A 12,715-nucleotide genomic window follows, 5' to 3' on the forward strand; every position below is an offset into this window, starting at 1 on the left:
CACCAGGCGTGTTACAAAGAATTCCAGAGCAACACTGAAGATTATTGCATGATGTAAAGTTGTAGCCTGATGTCTTCCGCAAATATTGCACTCCTGCTGGTAATTTGCAGTCAAATGTCGAACAGCTCATTTTTGAAATACATCCGAAGTATGTTCCATCAGTAATTGCGGATTCTTCTAAAAATCACACTAGTAGAATTTGCTTAAGAAATAATTTACACTTTTTTATCCTTGTGTGGAAAGGTATAGACAGTCCATATACAACTAACACTTATTTGAGACAACTCATGCCAACTTATGAGTTAGCACATATGTTACTTTGTAGGTAGTATTTGTGCTATAATATTGAAATCTTGAACAACCAATTGGTAAGCCCTATGTTATAGCAATGTCTGGTAAATAACTAGCCCAAGAATATACACGGCCACAACAATAACACCATCACTGTAGTAGGTTTGAGTTTAGATACAAGCGGTAATGATTTATAACCAGTTTTAAGATTGAAAGGAAAATAAGGGAAAGGCTAACCCTGGCCTAGATTTTAGATGAACTAATGTGGGCTATATAGAATAAAAAGATTAAAACACAAAGTATAGAAAGGTAACTTTACCTATTTTAACCATGCCTTGATATGTTACACATGTTTCATTAAGACCACATTGTTTAAATCCAAGACTGGTAGTTGTCCTTGTTTGTATACCAGAATAGCAAGTAGGTCCTAAACAAAACATTGTTTTTATTATTGGGTCACTTAATAAAAACATTTTTTTTAAAAGTACAAAAAAAATACAAAAATTTTACCAGTTTTTGAAAATGTTAACTTTTAATGGTCATTGGTATAAGCATTAAGCTTTTTGTGTGTTTATTTCCTATGATGCCTTACTGATTTTTACAATTAAATAATAAATTTTAATTGAAAACTAACATATTTTTTATGTTAAAAATTAGTGAGAAATTAAAGATATTTTAAGGAATATTAAATACCTTTTCTTGGGCACTGAACAAAAGGGATGCAAGTGTTATTTTCAAATAATACTTGTCCTTCTGGACAAACACACTTTCTACAAATTTGGGGGCAAGGTCCAGGTAAGGGTGTTGGTTGTCCACATGTAGGCAGGGAACAACCACTGCCACAGTCTACTGAAATCATGTTTCCTAGGCAAGCTATAAAAACACAATTTTAAATACTTCTGCTAAATTTATCTAAAGTGCTCTTGTTTCTGTACATTAATGTACTCTTCATTATTGGAAGAAGAGGGTAATACTAATTTACGAGAGTACTGAAACTACGGTAATTGCAATCTAATTGATAGGGATTTGGAAATATATAAAAGACGAGAAAAACTAATTTACCGGAATCTTGGAACTTGGGAGAATATGTTTTAACCTATGGAAACTTGTTTTAAGCTTGTTTTAAGCCTACACCAGGCATTTACCAGTTAAGCACATTAGAGTTGCAAGAAAATTAGGGGAATGTGTTTTATGCTTGTGTTTATGCTTTAAGCTTTCATTTGTTTATGCTTTCTGTAAAATCAAGGACTCTGGTATGGGTGTTGGGTGGTCACATGAAAGCAGTGGGCAACCGGTGCCACATTTAACTGAAATCATATTTCCAGGGCAAACTATTACAAAATGGTTTAAGATACTTAATACAGTTAACCCCGCTTAATCGGCCCACATTTAATTGGACCACCGGCTTAATCAGACCGCTTTTCGCTGGTCCCGAATCTAAATACATTTTTACATACAATCTTCCCCGGTTAAACGGACCAATACCCTGCTTAAACAGACCATTTTCCCGAGAAGATGTGACCACTATTTAAAGAGAAAAAGCAAGTGTCTCTTTATCGACGATCGGGAACAGACGCGAGCACTATTTAAAGAGAAATAGCGAGTGTCTCTTTATCGACGATCATGAGCAGACGCGTGCACTATTTAGAGAGAAAGGGCGATGCAGGGGCCGGATTATGAGGAACTTTGTTGACCACGCATAATTGGACCACCCGCCTAATCGGACCAGTTTGGCTTGGTTCCGATGTGGTCCGATTAAGCGCGGTTGACTATAAGTTAATGATAAAATTTCTGGCAATTTTGGTTTACCTGATTGTGGTGGCTTGTTGCATTTATCTTCGTGACAACATTGAAACTTCTCACAAGAATTTACGTTGTAGCCTGATATATTTCGTAAATAGTCCAGACCATGTTGTGTTGAGCAGTCAAACTTTAAACAATTACTCTTTGGAAAACAGGCATGATACGTTCCGTTTGCACCTTCTGCCATATATAACAAAATATTAGTTTGTATTTATTTCTTTGGATAAAGGAACAGAGATTGGATCAATTAAAACAACAGAGGTTAAAAAATTAGCAGCAAAATCACAGTCTTGACAAACTCATTATAGGTAAAGACTGCATGAGTAAAAGTGTCAAAGCAAGAAGAAATATTTATATTTTATGTCAGAAAATAAAATAATCAATCAGCACAACACAATTACCAGGATAAACAGTTTTACTCACCTAAAGAACCATGGAAAGTGGCGCATGTTTCACTGAGGTCACATTTCTTTGACAAAAGAGGGGTGCCTTCCACTGGGTGTAAACCAGAAAAACACGTAGCAGCTGGCTCGGCTGAAATAAGTTTTCCATAGGTTATTTAATCTTTTCGCATGTCAGCAGAAAAAAACTTGAATTCATTTTTTTTTAAATGTACTTTAAGTTTTAAGGGTTGTAAGGGTAATTAACTGTTTTTGTATTAATTAAAACAACTTGCCAAAAAATGTTACATTGAACCCAGTTTTAGCATTTGCATTATCTGTGGAGAACTGCATAGTGAAATTGCCAACTGATTGAAAGTTTCTTTTTGAAACAGATCCACTGAATCTTGCCAATGTGCCATCCGGACTTGAAATCTAGGGAAAAAATAAGAATTTAAAAGTTCTTTCATCGAGTAGTTCAGTTCTACCCACTGATAAGACATCAAAGTTTGCCTCTGTATCTAAGCTTTCCAAAAACAGTTGAATCCTATGTCCTGCTGGTACAGATATCACCCAAATACAAGATAAAAAATCTGGATATCTGTTGGGGTACCCAGGTGATGAGATTGATTGAATGGTTGTCGTGGCAACATAATGATTTTCACAAGTACTCTTTGGTCCAGGTATTGCTGCGTGTTTAAAAGTAATTGTCAGTGCATAAGTATATTGTGATTCATTCAGCTAGGTAAAGTAAAATATAAACTAGATATCTGCTCACTTAAACAACCTCACCAAAATATGTTAGATTGAATCCAGATTTTTGAACACTTCCATCCGAAGTGAATCTTAGAGTCATATGGTTGCCAGTTGATCTAAAAGCTTTATTATTGTGAAGTCCAGTTAATCTTGTCACCTGATTAGCTCCAGTGGTAATCTTAAAGGACATAAGAGGAAAAATATCAGAATATTAGGATTTTTATATCAATATAGAAACCCACAGTTAAAAAATCATATCTATTTTCTATAAAAAAGTTTTCAAAATTGAGTTGAATTTCCATTCCAGCAGTTGTGTTTATTTTCCAAATACAATCTTCTAGAGGAATGTATTCTTCAGGATAATTTCGCGATGTGATTGTTTTTCTGGCTGTCGTGGCAACAGCATTAAACCCACATGGTGCTAAACCTGTTAAAACAACTGCTGTAACTTCTGAAAACTTTTTGGAAATTTTTTTTTAATTTAACTACTGATAACCCAAACATGACAAAGCATACAGATAGATGAGTCCAATATATTATTTTACTTTCTTGTTCTATTTAATAGCAAACATAGATCATGAAAAAAATATAAAATCAGATCCTCAAAGCTTTTATAGACAGTGTAAATTGTTTAAAACAATCAGGATATTTGGATACTATGTGCTAAAGATGTCCTGACTTTTTCTCCCTACTATATGATTTTAAAAGACTAACTCAAATATGTTGTATTTAATCCAGATGATGTAATAGAAGCATCACTAATGAACAAGAGGTTGACTAGATTGTCTGTTGAATAAAATGTATGATCATATAATCCACTTCTTCTTATTCCCGAAATACCAGAAGCTAAAATCTAAAAAGAAAATATATATATAGGAAAATATACTTTTCAGTATTTTAATGTAGACACATACTTTGAAATAATCAAAACTTAGCTCTGTTCTGCTTTTAATTTGAAGTTTTATCCTCCATCCTTCGGGAGCAGATATCGTCCAATTGCAAATGGCATCATTTGGATAACTGTTGGGATAACCCGGGGATGTAATTACTTGATTGGTTGTTGTAGCTGTTGTGTCATATCCACAGTGTGTTATGTTTATTTGTTCTGGTATTGCTGGATAATTTTTGGGAAGATATAAAAAACATTAAATAACATACAGCAGGTACAGTACTTAATATTTCATTTGTTTATTTAAAAAACTCACCCACAAATGTGGCTCTGAACCCGGGATAAGTACCAAACTTATCCGAAACAAATGTTAGAGTCATATTATTGCTACTTGATCGAAATATTTTTAGTGGATAAGACCTAGATAACCTTCCCAAATTAACATTCCCACTTTTAACCTTAACAAAAATTAAAATAATTAAATTGTGATATTGGTAGATAAATATAGCACTTACAGATAAATAATCATAAATCCCATGTGTAAAAAAACTTTCTATTTGAAGTTGAACTCTCATTCCAGCAGTGGTGCTTATTCTCCAAATACATTTTTCATTATTTGAATAATGTTTGGGGTAATTGGGTGATGTGATTATTTGACTGGTTGTCGTGGCAACAGCATCAAATCCACACGGAGGTATTTCTGTTGTAGGAAATGTTGTAATTACTGAGTATAGGTAGTATGGCAAAACAGTTAGTGCAATTGCAATTATGACACAGTTGCAATTTCTTATGAGTTGTCTAAGTTGTCAGCCATACACCAATAGAAAAATCACCCCGAATTATTTACTTATATAGTTACATAAATATGGTTGAAAAGTACTTTTATAAATTAATATTCAAGAAAACAAACATTAGGCCTACAAATTGTATGAATAGGTTTTATATGTTTTTGAATGAGTGATGGACCAAGCCTAACGCAATATGACATTACCCACTCTCTATCTTATGATAAAAAAAAAGTTATTATCTTATGATTAAAATAACTTACCCATAAATGTTGCATTGAATCCAATACCTCCAATCAAATTATCCGAAGTGAACACTACGTTAAGTTCATTATCCGTTGATATAAATATTTGATTTGAAACAACGCCACTAAAACGTGCCAACTGGTCACCTTTACTGTAAATCTTAAAAAGGAAATAAAAGAAAACAATTTCCAGTTGATAATACGATATATAGCTATGTTTGTGGTATTGACACTTACTTTTAAAAAATCAAAATTTTGTTCTGTAGAAAGATACTTTAAATTGAATCTAATTTTCATTCCTTCAGGAGCAGATATATTCCAATTGCAAATTGTATTATTCGGATAATTGTTTGGATAACCAGGTGATGTGATTATTTGAGGGGTTGCTGTGGCAACAGCAGAACGTCCACAGTTCACTTCAGCTGGTATAGCTAAATATTTTTTTGAAAATAAAAGCATAAAATATTTACCTTAAATCTCAAAATAAACATTTGACGATTTTGATCAACTTACCTCTATATGTTAAATTAAACCCAGGTCTATTGTTAATGGAATCTGCTATGAATTTTAGAGTGGTTTCCCCATTGCTTGATCGAAGTTGTTTTCCTACAACTGAACCAACCCCACTCCCACTAAAGAATGACCTATCCGGTAGATCAACCTTGAAGAAAAAAAAAGTTGAATGAATGAATGAATGTAACTTACTTTATCCTCGCAAAGCTGGGAACGAACAGTCGTTATAACATGGGTTTAACACCTCGTACCACCTCACGAATTACTGAGTATGTTACTTTGTGGGTGAATATTTTTTGGGGGGTATTTTTATGTATGTCTGATAGTTTGAACAACCCATTAGTGACCACTGGGTTGGAGCAATTGCCGGGGTCTCTTGCTCAAAGGCACATACGCCCACAATAGTAGCAGCGCCAAGCTTCGAACCCATTACCTCTGGGTTACAGGCAGACGCGCTAACCACTATGCCACGGCGACGGACAATTTGAAACCCAAAGTTGTAGTACTATGATTTAAACACAGACACTTACAAATAAAAAATCTCTTGATTTTTCTGTGTTAAATGAAACAAAAGTGAGTAGAATGTTCATTCCAACATCAGTGGTTAACCTCCAAGTACATTCTATTCCAGGCGCATAATTGTTTGGGAAACCAGGCGAGGTAATTATTTGAGGATTTGTTGTTGCAACGGCATTAAATCCACAGCTTTGTGCTGTTATTAAAGGATAAAAAAAGGTTTAGTTCATGTACTACCCACACAACTTTTAAGTTATACAATACTGGTATAATACATATATTATAATTTATAATATTCTGCTGTTATCAATAATTTTTAATGTATGTGCTATATATAAAATGTATGAGTTAATATGTGTATTAAAAAATACTGGTTTAACAAGGACCTGGTGCTACGAGTACATGACAGACAGAAACCAAGTCCAACCAATTGTTGTGTTAGAGATATATGTTTGGCCTAAACCAGACCCCTAGTCTACCATACACAAAAATCATTCAACTATATGAGCACAGGGTTAGATTCAAGAAATTTATTACAAGTTACTGGTATAACCCATACATTGTAATATAAAACCTAGTTCTGGTATAATACATAAATTGTTATGAAATATTATACAATAATGGTTATGAATATAAATAGGATTCTAGATTTTAAAAACGTTGTTATTTGCTACTAAACAGTATTCACAGAATTATATAACCACATCGTCACAAGTCTAATGTGGTAATTGTTCAAAACCCGATCAAAAAGTACAAAGTATTGATGTCCCATCTTACCCCACAAAACAATATAGGTGTGTAGCTTAAAAAAATGAGGTAAGATAGGACATTTGTTCTCTTTTTTCAGGTACTCATCTGATAATAGACAATAAAAAGAAAAACAGCATTCTTACGGTTCAACTGGGCGTGCGGCAAAGCCGATCACTGTTGTTAAGTTTTAAAATTCAGTGTTGAACGAATACATTTTTTTAATGACTGCATAATTATAAGAATCTCAATTTTAATGCTGGCTGGATCATATTCAAACTCCCGAAATTTCGTAGTTTACGAGTTTGAATTACAATTCAGTATCGTAGTTATTCAAATAGTCCGAACACCAAAAATTTTTGTACAGCTGATTTTGTCTTATATTTTCTTTTTTTGTGAAAAAAACTGAGACTGTACGTGAGTTCGTCTGGAACCCCTCTTCGCGGCTGCGGGGTTGGCCTATATTACGCTACTGCCCGTGTTCTGTGTTATAACGACTGTCATTGCTTCCCACGCGATGGTAAGTAAGTTATGATTATCCATTCATGATTTTATCAGGCTGGAAACACCCTGAATTGTCTTGCCGAAGGAAACGCCTTTACAAAAAACGCAACATTCAATTTCGACCTGTTGTTTTCGATTACGGGACCAGCGCTTTATAAATCATTGCTAATCAGTGGCGTGATATAATTGTTCCAACATATATATTTGTACCCGACCGTATTGCGCATGTGCCAGGACGATACGGCGCATGCGCAATAGGTCAGAACAAATATAATGGCTACCCGGTCCAAATTTAGTAGGACCCTCTGTTGAAAACGTTCCAAACACGACGTTTACACGTTGAAACTTTAGTTTTCGAATTAAAGTCAGTAGAACTGAGTTAATCATGTTACAGATTAGAATAAGCAAGGGCGCATTAGCGTCTCGGCGCATGCGCAATACCGCCCCGTACAAATATATATCAGTCGGAACAAATATTTCGCGACACCGTTTCACATACACCGGGCCAGCTTACGAGTTACCTCGTATGTAACTGTGTGCGAAACTTTTTTAGGGGATTTTTTTACATTGTCTTTGTAAATGATGATATATTTTACGAGCTTTTGCGAATGAATGACTAAATGTAATGAATGAATGTAACTTAATTTATCCTCACGTGACCGGAAAACGACAGTCGTTAACACAGGTGTTTTGTTTCATATATTTGTGCCAGCTTACGAGTCACCAAGTATGTTACTCTGTGGTGGATTTTTTTGGCTTTTTCCCGTTTTTGTGCTAATTATTAGGACTACCTATTAATGACCACTGGGTTGAAGCCATAGCCATTTAGTGTCTTGTCCAAGAACACATACGCCCACAATGGTAGCAACGGCTTCCATTACTTAGGCTTCTACAACAGCCTGTTACATTCGGGAACTTTATTATATAGTACAATAGCTGGGACACCTTAAGCATAACACCCGTGTGGTCATTAATAGGTAGTCGGTTATGCGAGAATAAAGTAAGTTACATTTATTTATTCATATAATATTCAAACATCCTGGTCGTGTTTTAAACAATTAATAATGGTATGCGTGAGTCGTGAGGACGTGAGGAAAATTCTTTATTTTTAGTTTACTACCAAATGGAACGAGAAAAGAGAATGAAAAAGTGTTTCATCTATCCCCAACCTACTATCTTTCATTTATCGGTCCTTATCACATTTAAAGCGAAACTCTTTACTTTATTTTAATATAGGCCAAGTTGTGCAACTTACTTTGTGAAGCTCCGCATTTCCAGAAGCTGACAAGATAGAAGACAAAGTAGATGAAACGAAGATACGAACGCATGTCTGCTTTCGTCTAAGTCGAGAATCAGACTGAAAATATCTTGAGGTGTTAGGGTATAATACGACTTATTACGTTAGGGTATAATGGAACATAAAACGCAACAATAAACAATGGGGAGGAAACAAACGGTGCCCCCGCGCGACAGCAGTTCGCAACGGTCGTGAATCATTCAGGAAATCTTTAGCTTGCAACGCGGCACTCAATGCATCGCGTATGGGTTAGAACATATAGTTTTTTTTTTAAATACGTGATATTGCAGCTTCTCTCTGTTTTATGATATTTTAAATTAACTTTAAGATATTAAAGTGTTTGAAATGGCGTTCATAATTTAGTAACACGATCAACCGTATACCAGCACTCTCAAAAATAAACTATTACTTTTGATTCTTTAATATAATGTCCTTCTTTCAGAGAAATTATCTTTATTACAAACAAACGTGCCGGTGTTGTAATATAATAGGGGGGAAAGTTGGGACACATTTTAACTCTAATTTTTCGTCTAATGTAGTAGTAAACAAGGAACTTTCGAGGAATTATAAAACTATATGCTCAAGACTCCCATAGACCACTGTTAACTGTTTAAAACACGAACAGTGTCCTATCTTCCACCATCCTACTATATATTCGTTCCGATTGATATTTTTGTACCGGGCGCTATTGCGCATGCGTCGAGACGCTAACCCGCATGCGCAATCAGTTGGAACAAATACCTTACGAGCTCTAATAAATACGTACCGACTGAAAAAAAGTTACGTGGAAAAAAGATACTTTATTTTTTGAATTTTTTTAGATAGGAATAACATGCACGTTAAAGTTAATTTAAAATATCATAAAACATAGAGAAGCTGTAATATCATGTACTAACAAAAGAGACTTATATGTTCTAACCCATACGCGATGCATTGAGCGCCGCGTTGCAAGCTAAAAAAGCCAAAGATTTCCTGAATGATTCACGACCGTTGAGAACTGCCGCCGCGTCGGAGCTTGAAGACATCGTTCGTTTCCTCCCATTGTTTATTGTTGCGTTTTATGTTCCATTATACCCTAACGTATTAAGTCGTATTATACCCTAACACCTCAAGATATTTTCAGTCTGATTCTTGACTTATTAGACGAAAGCAGACATGCGTTCGTATCTTCGTTTCATCTACTTTGTCTTCTGTCTTGTCAGCTTCTGGAAATGCGGAGCTTCACAAAGTAAGTTACCTAATTTGACCTATATAACAACAACGTAAAGGGCTTCGATTTAAAGGAAATAGGGACCGATAAATGAAAAACAGTAGGTTGGGGGAAAATGGAACACCTTTTCGCCCTTTTTTTTTCTTTTTACATTTGGTAGTAAACTAAAAACATTCAAAGAATTTTAAAACCGTATCCTTACGACTACCACAGACGATTGTTAATTGCTTAAAACACGATTAGTTTATTTGAATATTATTTATAGAATGGATAAATATAATTTGCTTTATCCTCGCATGACCGAAAATGACAGTCATTATAACATGGGTATTATGCTAAAGGTGTGTCGTACTTTTCCTATGTACCATATGATAAAATACTCGAATGTAACAAGCTGTTTTGAATGTGTGTAACTTTGTGGTCGATCATTAGGGAGAATTTTATTGTAATGTAGGCTGATCCCGTTAGAGGGTTGATGGTAGCATTGAGTATCAAAATCGTGAAATCTGAGCAGACGCACTTAACACTGTGTAACTATAGTTGCGGGCTCGATGTTGCTACCGTTGTGGCCGTGTGTGTCCAAGACACTTGCCGTTAAGTGTCTTTTCCGAGGACAACGCCCACAAGGATTTTAGCGTCGAGCCTTAAACCCGTAGCCTCTGAGTTAAGGTGGCTGTACACAGTATCCGGCGTGCGAATCCGCATGCGGCAGCGAAATCCCGACAAAGCAGACAAAACAGACGAATTCCGGATACTGTGTACAGCCACCTTTAAAGGCAGCGGCGCCATCAAACTGTGGCATATAAAATATCTCCCAAAAAAATCCCCGATAAAGTAACATACTTGGTAACCACGCGAGGGTAAAGTACGTTACATTCATTCATTCGCGGAATTGGACAAAGACGAGACTTTTTTAAATCTCTTTTTACGATCACCAATTTGGTGATAGACAAAAACGGATTACAGTATTATTCGACAGTATTCTCGCCGTTCAATAAAATGCGCGGAAAGGCAGTAACTGCCTCTAAGTATTAAAATTCGTTGTCGAACAAAAAAACACATAATAACAATAATGCTCATTTTGAACGTCTAGTGAATTATGTTAAAACTGCTATAATTTTATAGTTTGCGAGTTTGAATCACAAATCCAGCACCCTAGTTAAATAAAGTAGAATGGAATATTTCGCGCACTTTAATTTTGTCTCATAAAATTGATTTTAGTTCTGTGAAAAAAATGAGACATCGACATAAAAAAAACAGGCAATGTGTCTTAAATTATAGATGAAACCAGCATAATAATACCGTTTAACATTATATAGATTAAGTACTTTAATTTTGTCTCATAAAATTGATTTTAGTTCTGTGAAAAAAATGAGACATCGACATAAAAAAAACAGGCAATGTGTCTTAAATTATAGATGAAACCAGCATAATAATACCGTTAAACATTATATAGATTAAGTACTTTAATTTTGTCTCATAAAATTGATTTTAGTTCTGTGAAAAAAATGAGACATCGACATAAAAAAAACAGGCAACGTGTCTTAAATTATAGATGAAACCAGCATAATAATACCGTTTGACATTATATAGATTAAGTTTACGTGGAAAAGATAATCGCACCAGCAGTTAATTTTTCTAGGTTAACTACAAGTTGTGGAATAATATTTATTTAAAAACAAACAAAAAATGTCCCGTCTTTCCCCACTTAGTTTTCGTCCCGTCTTTCCCCACTTTGTAGTTATGTAGATTTTTATTGTCAAATTTCGAACGGTTTGATTTTATTTAAAAACTTTATACCTCAGGAGTTATTTAAATAAAATACACTAATATAATAATAACAAGATTGTGTATGATAAATATATTTGAAATTCAGACACAGGCACTTCACAGGGAAATAAATTATAAAAAGTGGCTTGTGCTAAATAAAAATAATACCAATTATTTATACAATAACATACTGTAGTCAAAAAAAAATCTAAAAAATATCACTCACAAAGTAACATAGTAACTCGTAAGCTGGCATGAGGTGTATGAACACCTGTGTTATAATGACTGTAGTTTTCCAGCCACCTGAGGATAAAGTAAGTTACATTCATTACATTCATGTTGAAAACTATAGCACTGGACCAAGACTAGTTTTTAAAACTGATTTTTAAAGCAAACCATAGTATTAGGTGTTATTTACGTGCAGTACTAGTAATAAATTCACTTCTTGATCAAAACTAACAAGGATTCTAAACTGACCCTACTACCCAAAACCTTGGTTAATATTTTAGGTTGCCCTGCTCTCACCATTCCAAACGGTTCAATAACCCCTGCTGGTCCATATGCTGCTGGTACTACAGCCAGAGTCGATTGCAACAGAGGTTTTGTCAGAAACGGTAGTGCAATCATGACTTGTCCAGCAAATGGCCAATGGACAACTATAACCAATTGTCAAGGTAATATACATTTATGTTTTTAATGACGTGTGCATTAACTAATTAAAAAGGCATATCAACGAAAAATGAAAATTTGTATACGGATGGATATGCTCCAATATGACCTAAAGGTACCATCAAAGTTTGCCAAAATAGCTTTTCAAAATAATCGCGTGAAAAAAACAGCTGGTTAAAAAAATTTTATCTGTTTCGACAACAGTTAATGCATGGGATTTCCCATAAGAAAAAGTCAGAATAAGCATTTAATATGCCAAATCAGGAATAAAAATTGATCATGATTAAAGTTAATAAAAATTGTTTTTATGTCAAATCCCATGCATTGTGTCAGAGTCAAA

At 34.6% G+C, this 12,715-nt stretch overlaps 2 protein-coding genes across 2 annotated transcripts in view; one reads left to right on the top strand and one right to left on the bottom strand.

Annotated features, from left to right (window-relative positions):
* The window catches only part of LOC104265556 (tolloid-like protein 1), a 9,976-nt gene extending 1,184 nt beyond the window's left edge, over window positions 1-8,792 (bottom strand). The window contains exons 1-18 of the mRNA XM_026833670.1: window positions 8,685-8,792; window positions 6,193-6,374; window positions 5,663-5,810; window positions 5,387-5,580; window positions 5,168-5,309; window positions 4,635-4,819; window positions 4,436-4,577; window positions 4,145-4,344; window positions 3,945-4,083; window positions 3,473-3,657; window positions 3,267-3,408; window positions 2,967-3,163; window positions 2,771-2,909; window positions 2,518-2,628; window positions 2,101-2,274; window positions 985-1,164; window positions 611-718; window positions 4-177 (exon numbers count right to left, since the gene is read on the bottom strand). Of these exons, the coding sequence (XP_026689471.1) occupies window positions 4-177; window positions 611-718; window positions 985-1,164; window positions 2,101-2,274; window positions 2,518-2,628; window positions 2,771-2,909; window positions 2,967-3,163; window positions 3,267-3,408; window positions 3,473-3,657; window positions 3,945-4,083; window positions 4,145-4,344; window positions 4,436-4,577; window positions 4,635-4,819; window positions 5,168-5,309; window positions 5,387-5,580; window positions 5,663-5,810; window positions 6,193-6,374; window positions 8,685-8,757 (2,815 nt within the window). The 5' untranslated portion in view covers window positions 8,758-8,792. The remainder of the gene's footprint in view (window positions 1-3; window positions 178-610; window positions 719-984; window positions 1,165-2,100; window positions 2,275-2,517; window positions 2,629-2,770; window positions 2,910-2,966; window positions 3,164-3,266; window positions 3,409-3,472; window positions 3,658-3,944; window positions 4,084-4,144; window positions 4,345-4,435; window positions 4,578-4,634; window positions 4,820-5,167; window positions 5,310-5,386; window positions 5,581-5,662; window positions 5,811-6,192; window positions 6,375-8,684) is intronic.
* A 628-nt stretch (window positions 8,793-9,420) lies between these two features.
* Window positions 9,421-12,715, top strand: part of LOC100182005 (neurogenic locus notch homolog protein 1-like) — a 32,974-nt gene continuing 29,679 nt past the window's right edge. The window contains exon 1 of the mRNA XM_026833671.1: window positions 9,421-9,954. Coding sequence (XP_026689472.1) covers window positions 9,882-9,954 — 73 coding nt within the window. The 5' untranslated portion in view covers window positions 9,421-9,881. The remainder of the gene's footprint in view (window positions 9,955-12,715) is intronic.

The sequence above is a fragment of the Ciona intestinalis genome, chromosome 3, assembly GCF_000224145.3.
Source record: "Ciona intestinalis chromosome 3, KH, whole genome shotgun sequence".
Taxonomy (NCBI): Eukaryota; Metazoa; Chordata; class Ascidiacea; order Phlebobranchia; family Cionidae; genus Ciona; species Ciona intestinalis.